At 46.4% G+C, this 17,627-nt stretch overlaps 1 protein-coding gene across 2 annotated transcripts; it reads right to left on the bottom strand.

Annotated features, from left to right (window-relative positions):
- Nucleotides 1-12,810: 12,810 nt before the first annotated feature.
- Nucleotides 12,811-16,535, bottom strand: SMIM12 (small integral membrane protein 12). Of its 2 annotated transcripts, XM_035120954.2 has the most exons (3): nucleotides 16,439-16,535; nucleotides 15,450-15,597; nucleotides 12,811-13,816 (listed from the first exon to the last, which is right to left on the bottom strand). In XM_035120954.2, exon 3 carries the CDS (start codon nucleotides 13,800-13,802, stop codon nucleotides 13,521-13,523), a length of 282 nt encoding a protein of 93 aa, XP_034976845.1. In that variant the 5' UTR covers nucleotides 13,803-13,816; nucleotides 15,450-15,597; nucleotides 16,439-16,535; the 3' UTR covers nucleotides 12,811-13,520. The 2 variants fall into 2 exon arrangements, with proteins under 2 accessions (XP_034976845.1, XP_034976844.1); XM_035120953.2 differs by lacking the exon at nucleotides 15,450-15,597.
- Between the last annotated feature and the right edge of the window lie 1,092 nt (nucleotides 16,536-17,627).

Raw genomic sequence — 17,627 nt, 5'->3', positions numbered from 1 at the left:
TTGGTACAAAATAAAAAAATTCCTTCCAGTAGCACCTTAGAAACCAACTAAGTTTGTCATTAGTATGAGCTTTCGTGTGCATGCACACTTCTTCAGATACATGCACACGAAAGCTCATACCAATGACAAACTTAGTTGGCCTCTAAGGTGCTACTGGAAGGATTTTGTTTGTTTGTTTCGAGTACGGGAGACCAACACGGCTACCTACCTGTAACTAGAAGGTTAGTAGTTTGAGCCCATCCAGGGATGACTGTAGGCAGGATTCTTGCATTGCAGAGCATTGAACTAGATGACCCTTGGGATCCCTCCCATCTCCTCAATTCTGTGATTCTCCGACAGGCCACACAGCTTGCAGTGCTCACCTAGAGGCGCACCTAGGATCCCTTGCACCCTTGGCAAGGAGCTGTCTCACCCTCTCCCCTGAAAAAAATCACTTTACTGCACGCCTTTGTGCCGCAGTGTGAGAAATGACCATGCTGTGAAATCTGGACTCCCTCCAGGCAGACTGAAGGTGTAAACAGGTGAATAAACCCTATTTCTTAAAGCTATGACTGTCTCCGCCTTGTCTCAATTCTCCAGAGGAACACAGACCCTGCGTGAGTGACTGGAACCCCTTGGGTGCTTGCTACCGCTCAGCAAAAAGAGAGAGGGAGGCACACGAGTTTTGCAACAATACACATTGCCAGGACAGGTTATGTCACTTGGCAGAGAAGGGGTGCCTGGGAGGTGAGTCCAAGTGTGGTGATACCAAGCCCCCAGTCCTGTCTCGTGAAGGATCCCGCGGAAGTGTGTCTGGAGGTGGGTGACAATGTCAGGATACAGGAAGTTGTCAAATAACTATTGAGGGAGGCTTCCTTTGGCCGGGCTGTTCGCACACATTTGTCAGCAGCCTATGGCCCAGCCAGACCTCAGGGCTCCCCATTGTCTGAGATCGCCCCTATCTTACCGCAACGTTATATTTAACCCTCGCTCCCCAGCGGAAGGGGGAAAGGGGATTGTTTGAGCCTTCGCTTTCGCTTATTGTTCAGGCCTTTGCTTTCCCGGATTGTTTGGGCCTTTGCTTTCCCGAATTGCCAATTGTTGGCAGAGTCCTGATAAGTCTCACAATGAGAGGCCCCTGGGCTGGGTGCAGCTGTCTCTAGAGGGGAGGGAAGTGTGTGGAGGGGAGGGTTAGCCTAGCTCTGAAGACCAGCACCGACTGCTGGCAGGCAGCATTTTCATTTCCTCCAAGGTGAAATTAGGGACACTTTTGCAAGATCCTTATTTTTTTATTCCAAGGGCAGCCACAGCCTCTTCCCTCCTCAACCAGTGTTGATGGGTGCACCCCTCCCCATCCCCAAGCAGCAACAGAAATGGGCACATCAAGGCAGGAGTCAGATTATAACTCACAAATGGGGGGGGGTGCTTTCTGTTTTTGCATTGGCACACCTGACACATGACCCCTGAGCGTCCCAGTGGGCCCAGTGCTAGGGTTACCAAGTCTGGTGGCACTCTGAGGCTGAGATGCAGTGGGTAGAACCTGGGAACTAAGAGGTGGGACACAGCAGACCAGGGGACCGAACCTGGTGAGATACCTCACAACAACCTTGTGAGGTGGGCTTGTGTGCTTTTCCCCAGACACCTGGCTAGTTGGGAAAAGATTCGGGCTATATGGGGCACTTTGACATGAAGCCTGATGGCAGCAGAAGCAAATGATAAAATGAACTAATTTGGAGATTGCTTGCCACACAAAGCAGATGCTGTCCCACCAGGCTTAACTTTCTTGCAAGTGCATTGGGTGGGTGGGAACTTTCGGATTGCAAGGTCCTCGGAATCAGGGACCTGCTGGCTCCCCACTCTGTTAAAACATCAGCACCTGTCTTGTCCCTTCAAGGATAACATTCATTGCCGCAAACAGCTCATTGTTGCCTGTCCTGACAATGCACAAGGGTCACGTCAATTGAGGAAAAGGAAACGAGCCACTCAGTTAATTGAAGGCCCAGCTGAGCAAAAGGGAACGGAAACCCCCAAACACAGACCAGCTTCTCCTTTGTCCAATGTAGCTCTCAGCTTCACCACCGGGGGTGCTCTTCTGGGCTTTGAGCAAAAGGAGATTCAGGCACTGTGGTTCCTAAACCTTTCTGGGCCACTGTCCCCTTGGTTCCATAAACTCCTCCTCAGTGCCCCCCTACCCTACAAAAAGCACTATTCAGAATAGCGATTTGCACAACCCACTAAGAAATGTAATAATAATATAGAATTCAAAACAGCAACACTTAATTGCGCATTTATTCAAAATCCAGTTAAAACTATTTAGTTTAATTAGTTCAACAAAACTGATGATCTAGTGATACCAGCTTTTCAAAGCTATATGGAAAGCGTACAGTGGTTAAAGTGGAGCTGGGAAGTTCCACCTAGAATCTCTTCTCCCCCTGGATTTTCAGTTCCAGAATCCATGGAGGCTGTTCAGTCAACAGAAGCTGGTCCATTTAGGGCAAATGGGGCATTGCCCTACCAACCTCAGGCTGCCCCCATTTCCTTGCCTTTTTCCTTACAACCAGTCACAGGGTGGCTCTTCCTGTCACTGGCTTTGGCGCCACCTACTGTTGATCCGTTTCCGTGTGCTGCTCCGGTTTCGCCAGAAGCAGCTTAGTCATGCTGGCCACATGACCTGGAAGCTCCCTCGGCCAATAATGTGAGATGAGCGCCGCAACCCGAGTCGTCTGCGACTGGACCTAATGGTCAGGGGTCCCTTTACCTTTACTGTTGATCTCCCTGCCTTCTGCTTTGCCAACCCCAATGGGCACCAGCTACCACTGCTGTGCATGACTGCTTGTTCATAAGGGAGATGGGGTTCTCTGTACATGCTCAGAGGCATGTTGCATGGCTGAAATCCAGTTCCAGAATTAAAAGCCATGGTTCAAACTGAGTCATGGGGGAAGGACAGAGAGGAAAGAGTTGAAACCATGATATGTTTGCGGGTAATCTGAGCCAGAACTCACTGATATTCGGTCCTGGGTGTTATTTTCTACAAAGGGATAACTACATGCAAGAGTGCATCTGAACATGTGAAGAGAATGCAATGCCCTCCCCACTAAGTAACCACAACCAATCTCCACACATCTGGTTTAGGGAGCTTTGGCCTTGTGGCACTTGTTGATGTTTAGGAACTAGGCATGCACAGCTGCTCTGTGTATTTTAGGCAGATGGTTCAAGGACAGGAAATGGACAGCATGTTTGTACAATAGTTTTTGCAGCTTAGACAGGCCAGTGCCTTGTGCAGTGTGCAAATACCATCTTACCCTGTGAAAGCTTAGGCAAGAGAGAATGGAGCAGGCTGATGAACAAGGGCTATTTTGAGTTGATTAAGTGGTCATGCTAACTGAGCCTGGGCAGCCTCCCAAACTATTCTGGCTAGTAAACTGGAGACCTTGCCAACAACTGAAAATCATAAAAATAAGCGTTCGGCTCTTCCAACTCCATCTCAAACACCCACCTACTGTAATGATAGAGCTTGTGATTTGCTGACAAGTGTTAAGGAATTGGCAATTTAAGCATTTGCCCTGGAGTCACATTACCTGGGCACTTCCTTGGGCCTTTAGTTTCACTTCCAGCAGAGTCTTAGAGGCTCCTTTGCATATACAGTAGCTCTTTCTTTTAACTATTCCTCATTTTTGGTGCTTGATCTTCAACACCAGAAATTTTACAAGGTGTGAGAAAGTGGAGAATGAGGAGTATGTTGCATTAACTGGCAGAGGTTTTCCGGCTGAGGGGTTCCAGATACTGCAGAAGATAAGAAGCTGTGTGAACCACACCAAGACAAAGCAACAAGGTTTATATAGGTGCTGGTAAATCTTTGCAAAAATGAAACTTCTGCAGCTTCCGCCAAGCCTGAAATTGTCAGATGATATTGCAAATAACTGGAGGAGGCTTAGAGAAAGGATTGAATTGTATCAATAGCAATCCAATAGTAGTAGCAATAGGGACTGGTGGGGGGGGGAACCAGATATGATCAAATTCTCCATTTTTTTCATGTAGAACAGAAAGTTTGGGGTGGCTGGAGGAGAGAATATGAAACCAAAAATAATTATCGATAAGTTTGAAGAATATTGCATGCCTAAAAAGAATGAGACACAAATCAGTTCTTTAGGTGCATACAAAAAGTAGACCAAACTCTGGATCTGCATGTAACCGAATTAAGAAGTAAGAATTGTCTTTTTGCTGACCAGAGAGAGAGAGTTTGATAAGGGACACAATTATCTGTGGTATCAAAGATCATTTTCCTCAGACAGCAGCTGTTACACAAGGAGCTCAAGGAAGGACATCTAGGGATTTCTGGGGGTGGTGAATTATGTTGGAAAATTTACCCATGATTTGTCCATAGCAGCAAAGCCTCTTCAGCAGCTTATGGAACAGAAAAATAGATGGTTGCTGGGATGCACTCTCCAGGCTACGCCTCTCACCAGCCCTGCTTCCATGCCCTCCTTGAGTGTTTTGGTCTGGCTGAACTTTGTCCTTGAACCATAAGAATGTCTCTTGCTTGCCAGGATGAAAAGGGAGGTGTGGGAGAGGGTGAAGAAGCCTTTGGCTTTGGGGTGGCTGGAGAGTCCCATACATTGCTCCGCCCACTTTAGCCTTTGGCCCCACCCACCGTGGCCATGCAGCCCCCAAAAGTTTGCCCATGAAGGAATGCAGCTCTGAGTTAGAAGGATGTCAGGTTGCAGGTCTGGACTGTCTCCCCAAGGCCTTGGAATCCCATGGCCAGAGAATATCATGTTAAATCCCACCTTGGGATTGACTCTGTGGCAGCTTCATAGCTTCAGTTGTTGGGAGCTGCTGGCTGTTTCTGGTTTATATGATAAGGGGAGCAAGAAAACCCGAGTCTGCAGGCACAGGCAGATAACGGCTCATACACAAATGGGATGTTTCCCTTTCCTATCTCAGGAAACACTGCCTCCTTTTTGGAGTGGGGGGGACTTTTTTCTTTCTTAGAAAAGGCTACTTAAACACTTGCAGCTTTTTAGCTGTTTTGGGGTGGGGGTGAAGTGGGGTAACATGGCCTGATGCAAGTTTACAAAATGATGGCAAGTGAATAAGAGAATCCTTTGATTCAACGATTCAATGAAATGGGTTGGCAGTGGATTCAGGAGAGATGAAAAAGGAACACAGAGTATGGCCTTGGCCAACTTAGTGCCCAGCACAGCTGTACTAGACTGAGGACAATGGGAGTTATAGCCCAAAATAATCCTGTGGTGGAGAACCAGATATACTGCCTTTTTTACACATTTGAATAAGTTGTGTATGCTTTTATGAGGCTTGGGCTCACATGTGCTCTTCATTTATAAGAAGCCTTTAAGGATTCCAGTCGAGCTCATAAGTAAAAGCTGTTTTTTATTTCTTGCCTTTACATTTATGCACTATTGTCCATGAGTAACAGCCTTTCATGTTTAGCTTGGAAAAGAGCACTCTGGCAACCAGGACAAAAAGCAACACAAGGTGTTGGAAGACCAAGTTTCATAGTGAAGCTAACATGGCAAAGATGCACATCAAAATCGAAGATGCCTAATCTCGTTGGAGTGATAAGGAGTAGCACTCAGCCAAGTGTGACCTCAGCCCAGGTGAGCATCCCATGTTCAGGACACAATCCATCACCAGTGTTCTATAATAATAATAATAATAATAATAATAATAATAATAATAATAATAACAACAACAACAACAACAATAATAATAATAATAATAATAATTTATTATTTATACCCCGCCCATCTAGCTGGGTTTCCCCAGCCACTCTGGGCAGCTTCCAACCGAATATTAAAAACAGTACAGCATAAACATTAAAAACTTCCCTAAACAGGGCTGCCTTCAGTTGTCTTCTAAAAGTAAAATAGTTGCTTATCGCCTTGACATCTGCTGGGAGGACATTCCACAGTTCTAGGACAAATGTCTCTCTGGCTGCATGCTAATGACCTGTGATCAGGATAACAGAGATTATATATTTATATTTATACATACATACAGTCATACAGTCACACCTCAGTTTAAGTATGCCTCGGTTTGAGTATTTTCAGTTTAAGTACTCTGCAGACCTGTCTGGAACGGATTAATCCACTTTCCATTACTTTCAATGGGAAAGTTCACTTCAGGTTAAGTACGCTTCAGGTTAAGTACGGACTTCCGGAACCAATTACACTCATACCTCAGGTTAAGTACGCTTCAGGTTGAGTACTCCGCGGACCTGTCTGGAACAGATTAATCCACTTTCCATTACTTTCAATAGGAAAGTTCGCTTCAGGTTAAGTACGGACTTAATTGTGTTTGTAAACCGAGGTACCACTATACATACATACATACATACATACCCTATCCATCTGGCTGGGTTTCCCCAGCCACTCTGGGTGGCTTCCAACAAAATATTAAAAATACAATAAAACATCAAACATTAAAAACTTCTCTAAATAGGGCTGCCTTCAGATGTCTCCTAAAATTCAGGTAGTTGTTTATTTCCTTGACATCTGATGGGAGGGCATTCTACAGGGCGGGTGCCACTATTGAGAAGGCCCTCTGCCTGGTTCCCTGTAACCTCACTTCTCACATTGAGGGAACCACCAGAAGGCCCTGGGAGCTGGACCTCAGTGTCTGAATGATGGGGGTGGAGACGCTCCTCAGGTTCAATGATGGGGGTGGAGACACTCCTTCAGGTATACTGGGCAGAGGCCGTTTAGGGCTTTAAAGGTCAGCACCAACACTTTGAATTCTGCTCAGAAACGTACTGGGAGCCAATGTAGGTCTTTCAGGACCAGTGTGAAACAGGGATGGGTGAGGAATTTGATTCAGTTTTCAGTTAAAGTGGAACCTCCCATATTTGCACTTTCCAAAACAATATGCAAACCAAAATTAAACCTTCTTTAAAAATTCACATTTCTCTGAATTTTGCAGTGCAGTTCTCCAACCAAGTAATGTGTACATAAATGCATATAATTCAGGTAAAGTGTGTGTTAAAATGCATATATTGGCGAAGAGAGCACACAAAAATGCATCATATTGGTGAAAACCTCTTGCAAAAGATGTATCTATAGGGGAAATTGCATACAAAATTGTGTATCAAGGAGAAATTTGCTGATGAATTTCCATGAGGAACTTTTAAAGCATACACACACTGATGTGGAAATGTTGAGAACTGAATTTAAGATTGCAAAATTAGGCACCGAGAAAGAAAGAAAATGACATATTCAGTCACTCCTGGATAAGTAAGAAGGCTTGAACAACTAATCCCTGAGAGCTAGGGGAGAGAGGATAAGAACCTGGACAGAAGAGAGCTTTTTTCCCTCAGCAGGAAAGAACTTTGCTTTCATCTAGAGCAGCACAAAACTTCCTCTCCTCACTCTGAACTCCAAGACCACTGCTTCCTGCACTAAATGATTTCAGGTTGTGTATAATTGACTGTGTGCAGAACACCTTGAGGAAAGGTTGGGTGCAAATACATTAAAAAGTACAATGACATGCTTGTTGTTTGAAGTATTTCACATCACTTTGGGTGGAGGGTACTGAATAGCAGGTCCACTTTTTATTCCAGCCATATGCAAACTCAGCCCTCCAGATGTTTTGGGACCACAATTCCCATCATCCCTGACTACTGGTCCTGTTAGCTAGGGATCATGAGAGTTGTAGTCCCAAAACAGCTGGAGGGCCAAGTTTGCCTATGCCTGTTTTATTCAATAGTTTTTAAGCATATCACTATTTGCCAGGTGTTATTTAATGAGTACACATTCAAATTTTGCAGGGATTTATTTTTTGCTACAATCCTATGCATATTTACCTGACAGTAAGTCCTGTTGAACTCAGTATGAACTCAGACACATAGGTATGCACTAGAGTCTTGAGTTTAGATTTTGTATCTGAAATTCTCTGCAGTGTCCACTTGGAGGCAGCAAATTCTCAGAATCTTTAGGAGGTGTCCTACTGTGCAGGAACTGCAAGTGCCTCAAGGAATAAATTAAATAACGAAGGGCTCCTTGGAGACCACATGCTGTCTTTTGCATGAGCTCATCACTCTAGCTTCCTCTTATTTGGTTTGGCTGCCAAATTCTACTCCTCTCTGCATTAGGTGTGATCGACTCATTTCTGTCATTCAAGAGATGCAACCAAGTGATCTTCCTTTGCTGCTTGTTGCATCCCTGTATAGGTCCCCTGTTCTCTCTTGACGTTGCAGAAGAGAGAAAGGAGGCAGATGTAGAACAGTGACTCATACAGGAACATACTCATACAGGACTCATACAGGGCAAAGTTCAAAAAGGTTTAATCTGTTGCAGGAAAACCAAAGAAGAGTCCTACAGCACCTTAAAGCAAACAAATTTATTACGGTATAACCTTTTATGCTCCGCGCAAATAGAAGGGGAAGAAATGGAGGCAGGGAGAGATTTTACTTTCTTGGGTTCCAAGATCATTGCAGATGGTGACAGCAGTCACAAAATTAGAAGACACCTGCTTCTTGGGAGAAAAGCAATGACAAACCTAGACAGCATCTTAAAAAAAAGAGACATCACCTTGCCAACAAAGGTCCGTATAGTTAAAGGTATGGTTTTCCCAGTAGTGATGTATGGAAGTGTGAGCTGGACCATAAAGAAGGCTGATCGCCAAAGAATTGATGCTCTTGAGAGTCCCATGGACTGCAAGAAGATCATACCTATCCATTCTGAAGGAAATCAACCCTGAGTGCTCACTGGAAGGACAGATCCTGAACACTGAGGCTCCAATACTTTGGCCACCTCATGAAAAGACTCCCTGGAAAAGACCTTGATGTTGGGAAAGATTGAGGGCACTAGGAGAAGGGGACGGCAGAGGATGAGATGGTTGGACAGTGTTCTCGAAGCTACCAACATGAGTTTGACCAAACTGCGGGAGGCAGTGCAAGACAGGAGTGCCTGGCGTGCTCTGGTCCATGGGGTCACAAAGAGTCAGACATGATTAAACAACTAAACCACAACAACAACCTTTTATGCCTGGCAGCCCATGTCATGAATTTGTGTAATCATTTTTAAAAGCCATCTAGGTTGGTGGCCATCACTGCCTCCTATGGGAGCAAGTTCCATAGTTTAACTATGTGCTTGCAAGCATCAGCTCTGGGGGGCGGGGCCTGATGGTTTCAGCGACTAATTATTGATACAATACTGGGGCCGCCAATCAACTTTCAAGTTCAAGCCAGGGCTTGGAGCTTGTGGACCCCTTCAGGTGAGCCTCCTTTTGGGAATGCATGATTTTTGCAACCCCCGAGCACATACGTGAAATTGCATAAAATCGGGAGTTGTCTGTATCAGCTCAGCTGATGGGCAAGGAATAAACTTTGCCGCCCGTCAGCCCTGCCGGTCCACTATTCCTGCAGCTCACGCACGAGAGCAGAGGGACAATTCGGCTCTCACACAGCTGATGGGTGGGAAAGCTACAGCTGCTGCATTACCCCTCAGACCAGCTGTTAGATGGGTAAGCCTCCTGCTCATGAGGAGACCCCAGAGCCTCAAGAGGACATCTTCTGACTCTGGGGTCTCCCTGCGAGTCAGGACTGGGAAGGGTCTGCTTGCGAGTCAGGACTGCTCTCCAGGGCGCTCCCCATTTCCAGGATCCCAACCCCGGAGGTATGTGCAGTCGTGCACAAATAAGAGTGGACATAAATGTACTGTTTTTGCCTGCAAACGTTTCAAGAGTGCCAACCTGCTTCGTTTCCAGCCAGGACATATCCAGTAACTTTACACACCGCAAATGCTCCAGGTCTATTTCTTTGACCTGATTTTGTTGTGCAAGGGGGCCAGTTTACTCCAGAGTAAGCAGATTTAGAAGACAGGTGTTGAGCAGAGTGTGCAAAATACATAGGGAAATTCAGAAATCAGGTGTATGAAGGGGCAACTAGCTGACACCAAGCAATATGGAGCAAGTAGCCAAAGAGAGCAAAAACGTTCATTCTTGCAAACGCTTAGCAAAACTTGGCAAAAAATCTTTGCATGCACAGGAAATCCAGACACCAATGCAAGAGTCACTCCAGAAAAATAGCTCCAACTCCATTAACAATCTAATTTTTAACATCAACAAGTGTCTTTTGAGTCTCTCCCTTCCTCTGGGGACTCCTAAATCTCTCCAGCTATTGCTTAAAGCACTCAGCAATTCTTGTTTACACAGGTCCCCTATGTGTAAGGCAGTGCAAAGGACAGCAAGTCTTACACCCTGAAGGAGTGACAGGCTGTAATCTGCTAATCATAAAGCCATGGCTGCTGAAGCCTTTCCCCCATCTGCAGGAAATAAGGTGCCCTCTGACCCTGGAGCACGGCCTGAGGAAATTGATCTGTCATCAGCAACCAAGTAAGCTGAGCAAGCAGGCTGGCAGGAGGGACGCTGAGATGTGGAGGCAACAGATTTATCTCTATGAAGCAGGAAAGAAAAACACAGCCTGGGGTAGAAGAAAGGAGGTGACAGGGAAGCCCTGAGGCCAAAGTTGCAGTCAATTCTCCCTTTTCTCTTAACACAACAGATCCCTTGAACTTTCTGCTAGTTTTTCTTTTTTTTAATCAATGGTTGTGCAGAATTTGTCTGTCCTTGCTTAGTTATTTTAAAGCAGGGATGGGAAACTTCAAGCATGAGGGTGGAGGTCAAATATGACCCTCCAGGCCTTTCTATATGATTCTTGGGACCCTTCCCAGGGCATATACCGCTCCCCAGCCCGGCGATACACACTCCAGTCTAGGGTGATAGTGCTTCTTCCTTGACAGGCTGGAGAATAGAGGATGTTAGTGTAAATTAACAGGTGCTGCTCTTGCTCCTGGCCAAAGCTACCCACTTTTGCATGTGGCCCCTGGAAGGTTGTCTAGAATGAAATGTGGCCCTTGGGACTGGAGAAAGGTTTCACACTCCTTAACAGCTGGAGTGCTGGAGGAGACTCTTGAGAGTCCCATGGACTGCAAGAAGATCAAACCTCTCCATTCTTAAGGAAACCAGCCCTGAGTGCTCACTGGAAGGACAGATCCTGAAGCTGAGGCTTCAAGACTTTGGCCACATCATGAGAAGAGAAGACTCCCTGGAAAAGACCCTGATGTTGGGAAAGATGGAGGGCACATGGAGAAGGGAACGACGGAGGACGAGATGGTTGGACAGTGTTCTCAAAGCTACCAACATGAATTTGACCAAACTGCGGGAGGCAGTGGAAGACAGGAGTGCCTGGCGTGCTCTGGTCCATGGGGTCACAAAGAGTCGGACACGACTAAACAACAACAAACAGCTGGAAAAGTTTTTTTGTGGGTTTTCCAAAGTATGGTTTATTTGTAATTTAAGATATGTTGTGCAAGTGCCAACCCGAGAACCAGGCTTGTAAATAGCCATTCAATTCTGATTATGGATTAATACAGGGATGTGTGGGCCAGCAGGCTATGGAGTTTGCTATCCTTATTTGCAAAGCTGCCACTTCATCAAAGGAGAACTGGATGCACAAGTTCCTCCGTGCGTGAAGACAAACTTTACAAGAGCCAAGCTACTGGAGATCAAAACATTAGAGCAGGCTTCCTCAACCTCGGCCCTCCAGATGTTTTTGGCCTACAACTCCCATGATCCCTAGCTAGCAGGACCAGTGGTCAAGGATGATGGGAATTGTAGTCTCAAAACATCTGGAGGGATGAGTTTGAGGAAGCCTGCATTAGAGGCTGCCTTCTACTTTGCTCTTCAGATCACTTATATGCCATGTGTGAACAAGTCTGCAGGGCTGTAGCTAAACTGTGTGGACCTCAGCAAACACTGAATCAGAGATCACCGAGAACTCCTTGCAAACTGCTCTGAGCATTCTAGGAAGAAGGAAGAAGAGTAGGCTAAAGAAAGTCATTCTTCATAAGGCGTCACATAGTTGGAATTCACTTGTATGAGAAGCAGCAATGGCCACCAACTTAGATGGCTTTAAAAGAGGACTGGGCACACCTGTGGAAGATGAGACTATCAATGTCTACTGGAGACAGAATGCTTCTGAATACCAGTTGCTGGAAACCAAAGGAGGGGAGAGCATTGTGGCTTGTTGGCTTCCTAGGCTAGGGGCATGTGGAGAACAGGATGCTGCCTTAGATAGGCCACTGGCCTGATCCAGCAAGGGTCTCCTTGTGTTAACATATAATTAAAATCACATTTGTTAATTAAATTAATAATAAGTGGCATGAACACACAACAGCCCTTAGAAGAACTCCATTCCTCCACGAACAAATTAGAACACAATCAACGTTGCAAGCTTCATGCGCATTATAACTCATGAGTGCAGAACATAAAATATTGAGGCTATGGCCCTATGCATGGCAATGTGGAAGCAAGCTTCACTGAAGTAAAGGGATTTAAAAATAAAACAGAGTTGTTTGAGCGACAGACCAGTTTCAAAAGCCCAGTTGGATAACAGTTGCCTTGCTCCACTCCAGGGATGGAGCCTGTAGCCCTCCACATTTTACAAGCTATGTTGGCTAGGAGTGACCTGAAGGGCCACAGCTTCCCCACCTCCACACTCCCCTCTTCCCTTGTTCTCTTCCCATCCCTCCCACACACGCCTAAATTGCTCTCTTTACTTTGACTCTGACCCTTCAGATGTAGTAGGACTGCAGCTCCCATCAATCTTAACCAACACAGCCAATGGTCAGGACTACAGGTTCCCTGTCTTTCCTCTACCTTAATTTTCTCTTCCTTTTTCGTAACGGGCAACTCCCGCTCCTGCTTTCCCCACATCACAAGTTTGCAAGCTGCAGATTTAGCTCACTGGGCCTATAATATATATATTTTAAAAAATGAACCCCACCTACCTACAGGAAATGAAAAGGCCTGATATTTTTCAAACTATTTTTTTTATTATTTTTCAGTTTCAACAGCAGGCCCATGTCCAAGAAGTCAGCAGACACACACACAAACACACTTCCCCAATTCCTGTACATGGAAATTGCTCGGAAAAAGAGATGTATCTTTGCCCAAGTAGCAGCAGTGTGGAGAAGCTCAGTTGCCACCTCATGAGGCAGTTACTGCTCCTCTAGCACCCAGAAGTCTTGAACAATCTTTAAGGTCACTCATCCTAAACCAAGAATTGGGGCAAGGTGGCAGTGGTCTCCAAGGCCACCCAAGCAAGGGATCTCCCCTAATTGGGGGGTGGGGGTGGTACCATATTTCAGAGGTGCTCTTTTAAAGTGAAATCCTGCCTTTGCCAGCATATGGCAAGAGAAAGGGGATCCTGCCTTGTCCTGGCTGAACCCTTGCCAAAGACTGCAGGGGTAGTTCCATCTCTTGACCGATAACCTCCAAGGAGAATTGGTCATTCTGCTGCCAAAGGCAAGAAGTGCAGTCACAAAATCTGCCCTCCACCTCCAATGAATCTCAGTGGCTTTAGCAATCCTCCAATGGAAGCAAAAGTAGGATGAAGCTGGTGAGATCGGCGGAGAAGTCATTGGCTGGGTTTGGTGGGCTCAAAAATGACAAAACCAGGAAACCAACAATCAAGACCGCATGGAACCAATCAAAATCCCCACCCGTCAAACTGGACAGCTCTGCTAGTTCTTCTCAGGACGGTTCCGGTTGAGCACAGCTTTGGGAGCAAATTCCAGCTTGTCCTTGAGGCTGACCACCTGGGTGAGGTCCTTTCCTGCACTCTCCTGAAGCTTGCGGTCTTCACGCCTCTCCGAGATGCTCTTCTCATCCTCAGGTGGCTGAGGGGGTGGCTGGCCACGAATGAACCACTCGAGGTGGTAGCCCACCGCCCCGACCACAAAGGCCACAGGGAAGGTGACATAAGGGGCGTAGGCCCGCATTGTTGCCCACAGGACCGGCCACATGGCTCCTGCGGGTCCTGTGGACATGAAAGGAGAGCATGTGAGTTAAGTGTTCTTATCCAGATCCTGTCTTCTGAGAAGTAAAAGGAATCAGAGCTTAAGCAATCTCTACTAATACTTTTTGGTGGTGCTTCTGGTGCTGGCTTTTAATAGCAGAGGCTGAGCAGCCATTTTCATAGATCAATGGGTATTTTTATGGTCAGAGCTGGATTCCAGAGGAGTAGTACAAACAAGAACAGCCTGATTGCTCTTTTAAAAAATTAACTCTACAAATGAACCTGCAACAAAAGGTTGCACTGTGGGGATATTCTATCCCTGCTCCTTTACAGCTTTCCACCCTAAATGGTCAGCAGCATTCCATGCCCACTGAGCATGCTCAGCCCTCACTAGGATACTTGGGGGGGGGGTTCCCATGGTTTTTTCCCTCTTTTTTTGTTCTTCTGAAAACTTTTGGGTCCCCCAAAGACAGCCTATTTCCTCCGTCTTGTATGTGGATGGTGCCATTTGCCTGTATCAGTATCTGGCATTCAGAAAATTGAGACTGATAATACAATTAGGCCTTTAAGATGCCACAAGACTCTTTTGTTGTTTTTACTGGATTGATGTTTGAAGTGCTGTCACCCACCCTGGCCTCTCAGTTTGCAGAGAGCTGGAAATCAAAATGAATTTATTTATCTAAAGCAAAATTACCATCTCCAGCATAACTCACAATTCACAAACCTACAGAAGCTGTTCAATGCATTTTTCCTGCGCTCCTTGTGGACTGGTCTGAAACATCTGGCTGGCCCCTGGCCAACCCCACCTCTTCTCAAGAAGGCTGTTCACACATTCAGATATGTTAATCCTCAAGTATCAAACACACACATACACACAAATTCAATTGGTTAGATCTTTTGGTGGCTTACACTGGTTCTCAACTCTACCAGTTTAGGATTCCCCTAGAAGGCGGCAGCAACATGCCTACTTAACCAGAGAAATTTACTGTTTAGGAGTAAAATACAGTATTTACCACCAAAGATTTAAGCACTCTACAGTTTTGTGGGACACAGTAGAGAGAAGACAGAGGCAGTAGAATTGATTTCCACAAGCTTACATTAGGGTAGCGAACTCTGTCCTACTAAGGCTTATCAGGATTCTTCCCCTTAACTTGAGTCAAGGCTCACTGTTTCAGTAGAAGGCCTTTTCTTCTGAATAACTCTGGGGCCACATTTACACTATACTGTACAGTATGATACACTTTAAACAGTCGTGGCTCCCTGCAATGAATCATGGGAGTTGTGGTTTGTTAAGAGTGCTAAGAGTTGCCAGAAGACCCCCTATTCTCCTCAAAGACCTACAATTTCCAGAGCAGTTTAACAGTCAATCCCTCTTCAAAGGGAACTCTAGGAATTGCAGCTATGTGGGGGGAATGGGGGGGGTTGAGATCTCCTAACAACTCCTTACAATTCCCAGAATTCTTTGGGTGAAGCCATAACTTTTTATATAAAAAGTGACATCATAGCAGTTTAAATGCACTAGTGGGATTATTTATTCAATTTATATTTTGCCCTTCCTCCCCAAGAGAGGCACGCAATACAAAAACAAGGCAAAGGGCATTCTAGAACAGTTAAAATATTCTATTAAAAAAGCAGCTACAGTTAAAATCATTACTCAATCCAACGATCTCCCAGGGTTGCCAGATTAAAGTGGCTAGGCTTCTGAGCCACAGGAGTGAGGGGTTTCCAGTCCAATGTCATCCACACCAGGACTTCTAGGCGGGAAGCGGGGAGGAGGGGAACCCCAACCCTGCACGTTGTCCCTGCAGGGGAGGAGAAAGGACTTGGCAAGGTCAGTAGAGGAACTTCTTGCTCACTTCCAAAGTGTTTCAGCACCATCTGAATCCACCTCCCCTACACACACACCCAGTGCCAGATTTACATATAAGCTAAACAAGCTATAGCTTAGGGTCCCACTCTCTTTGGGGCCCCCAAAAAATTAAAGGGGAAAAAAGCCTGGGTGTACATTTCCAAAATATAAGATAAAAAGCAATTAAAATAAAACCTATCATACAGCAACAGTGTTTTGTGTTGTGTAGGCTCCTATGATGTAAGTAATGCTAGTCTGCTCCCTAAATTACTTGGATAAAAGACATATTTTGTTATGTGCAAATGGCTTTAGATACCTATTCGGTCCATAACTTACCACATGGCATATATTCAACACAAAATACAGCGACAATTTGTTGTTGACAAAGGACAGCTGGACATATAAGGGCCCCATTACCTTCAGTAGTTTAGGGCCTCATGAAACCTAAATCCGGCCCTGCACACACCCCACCTCCGAGACACCCACTCCACCCCACCCCACCAACTCCAGCCTCAGCAAACTCATAAGGCCCAACTATTTCCCCCACTGGGCCACAGCGATGCCATGGGAGCGCCCTCTGGGATCTGGGGTTACCAGCGTCGGGAGACAAAACCTCCTTGGGCGGTGCGCTTCAGCACACTCAGGTCCCCCACCCTGCGCACCCCGGAACTAGAAGACACCTGGCCGGGGACCCCAAGCCTGGGTGTCCATCTGGCACCAACGCAAGCGCTCACGGGGGGCGCCGGCTGCTTTCCCCTCCTGCTCCCGGCGCCGCTCCCCGACCCCCGACTCACCTCCGCCACCACCGAGCCAGGCCGCCCGCCCTGCTTGGACTTGATCCTGCGCGCCGCTGCCGCCGTGCGCCCTGCCTGGCCACCGCCTCCTTCCCCGACCCTGGCGCTCGCTTCCTGCCGCAGCTCCATTGGCCGCCGCGCTTCTCCTCCCGCCGGCGCTCATTGGCGGCCCTCGAGGAGGAGGAGGAGGAGGCCAGGCCGGCCGGAGAGGAACGGAGTCGCGCGCGGAGGCGAGCCAGAAACGGCCGCTGGAATCGGAGCTCCCCCGGGCGGACCTGGCTGAGCCTCGGAACCTCTTCTCCGCGGCGGCGCTATTAAGTCATTTCCCTATCGCACAACCTCGCAGTGCAAACCTACCACCACCTTAATGAATTGTTTCCATAATTCAGATGATATCTGAATTATGAAAGAAGTCTCCTTCTTTGGAGGTCTAAGCAGAGGCTTGACAGCCATCTGTCAGGAATGCTTTGATGGTGTTTCCTGCTTGGCGGGGGGTTGGACTGGATGGCCCTTGTGGTCTCTTCCAACTCTATAATTCTATGATCTAATATTTCTAACGGGTCGACACGGCTATCTACGTTTTTAATGCAATCGGATACGTGCCTGCTAAAAGATAAAATCCCACTGAGTTTCGTTTCGAAAGTGTTTGTTTTATCGGCATTTTATTATGAATATTTTAGATTTTATATAAACCGCCTGGAGGTTTGTTTGTTTAATTGAGTCTTATTTACTAAAAAGGGGGGGCAGAGAAAGTAGTAAAATGGATAAGGTTGTGAGTGAAGTCTATTGATCACAGGGTTTTCACCAATTACATCTGTATAAATTTGCAAATGAACTTCCTTATTTATTTTGGTAGTGAGGCTGCAATTATTTACTCAGCTTTAAGCCCCATGGGAATCCTGTGGGACTTACCCTTGGGAAGCGTGCATAGGATCGCAACATCAGTGCAATCCGATAGGTGTATATTAAGGAGTAAGCCCCGCTGAGTTTAGTGGGTCTGACTCCCAGGTAAAACATGCATCAGGTTGTGGAGCCTTCCTTATCGTAGCAATCGCCAGACCTTTCGGACTACTGTTCCTATAATGCAGGGGTCAGCAACCTTTTTCAGCTGTGGGCCGGTCCACTGTCCCTCAGACCATGTGGTGGGCCGGACTCTTATTTTGGAGAGAAAAAATGAACGAATTCTTAT

The sequence above is a fragment of the Zootoca vivipara genome, chromosome 6 (genome assembly GCF_963506605.1).
Source record: "Zootoca vivipara chromosome 6, rZooViv1.1, whole genome shotgun sequence".
Classification (NCBI taxonomy): Eukaryota; Metazoa; Chordata; class Lepidosauria; order Squamata; family Lacertidae; genus Zootoca; species Zootoca vivipara.
This window is presented reverse-complemented; position numbering and strand designations above follow the sequence as displayed.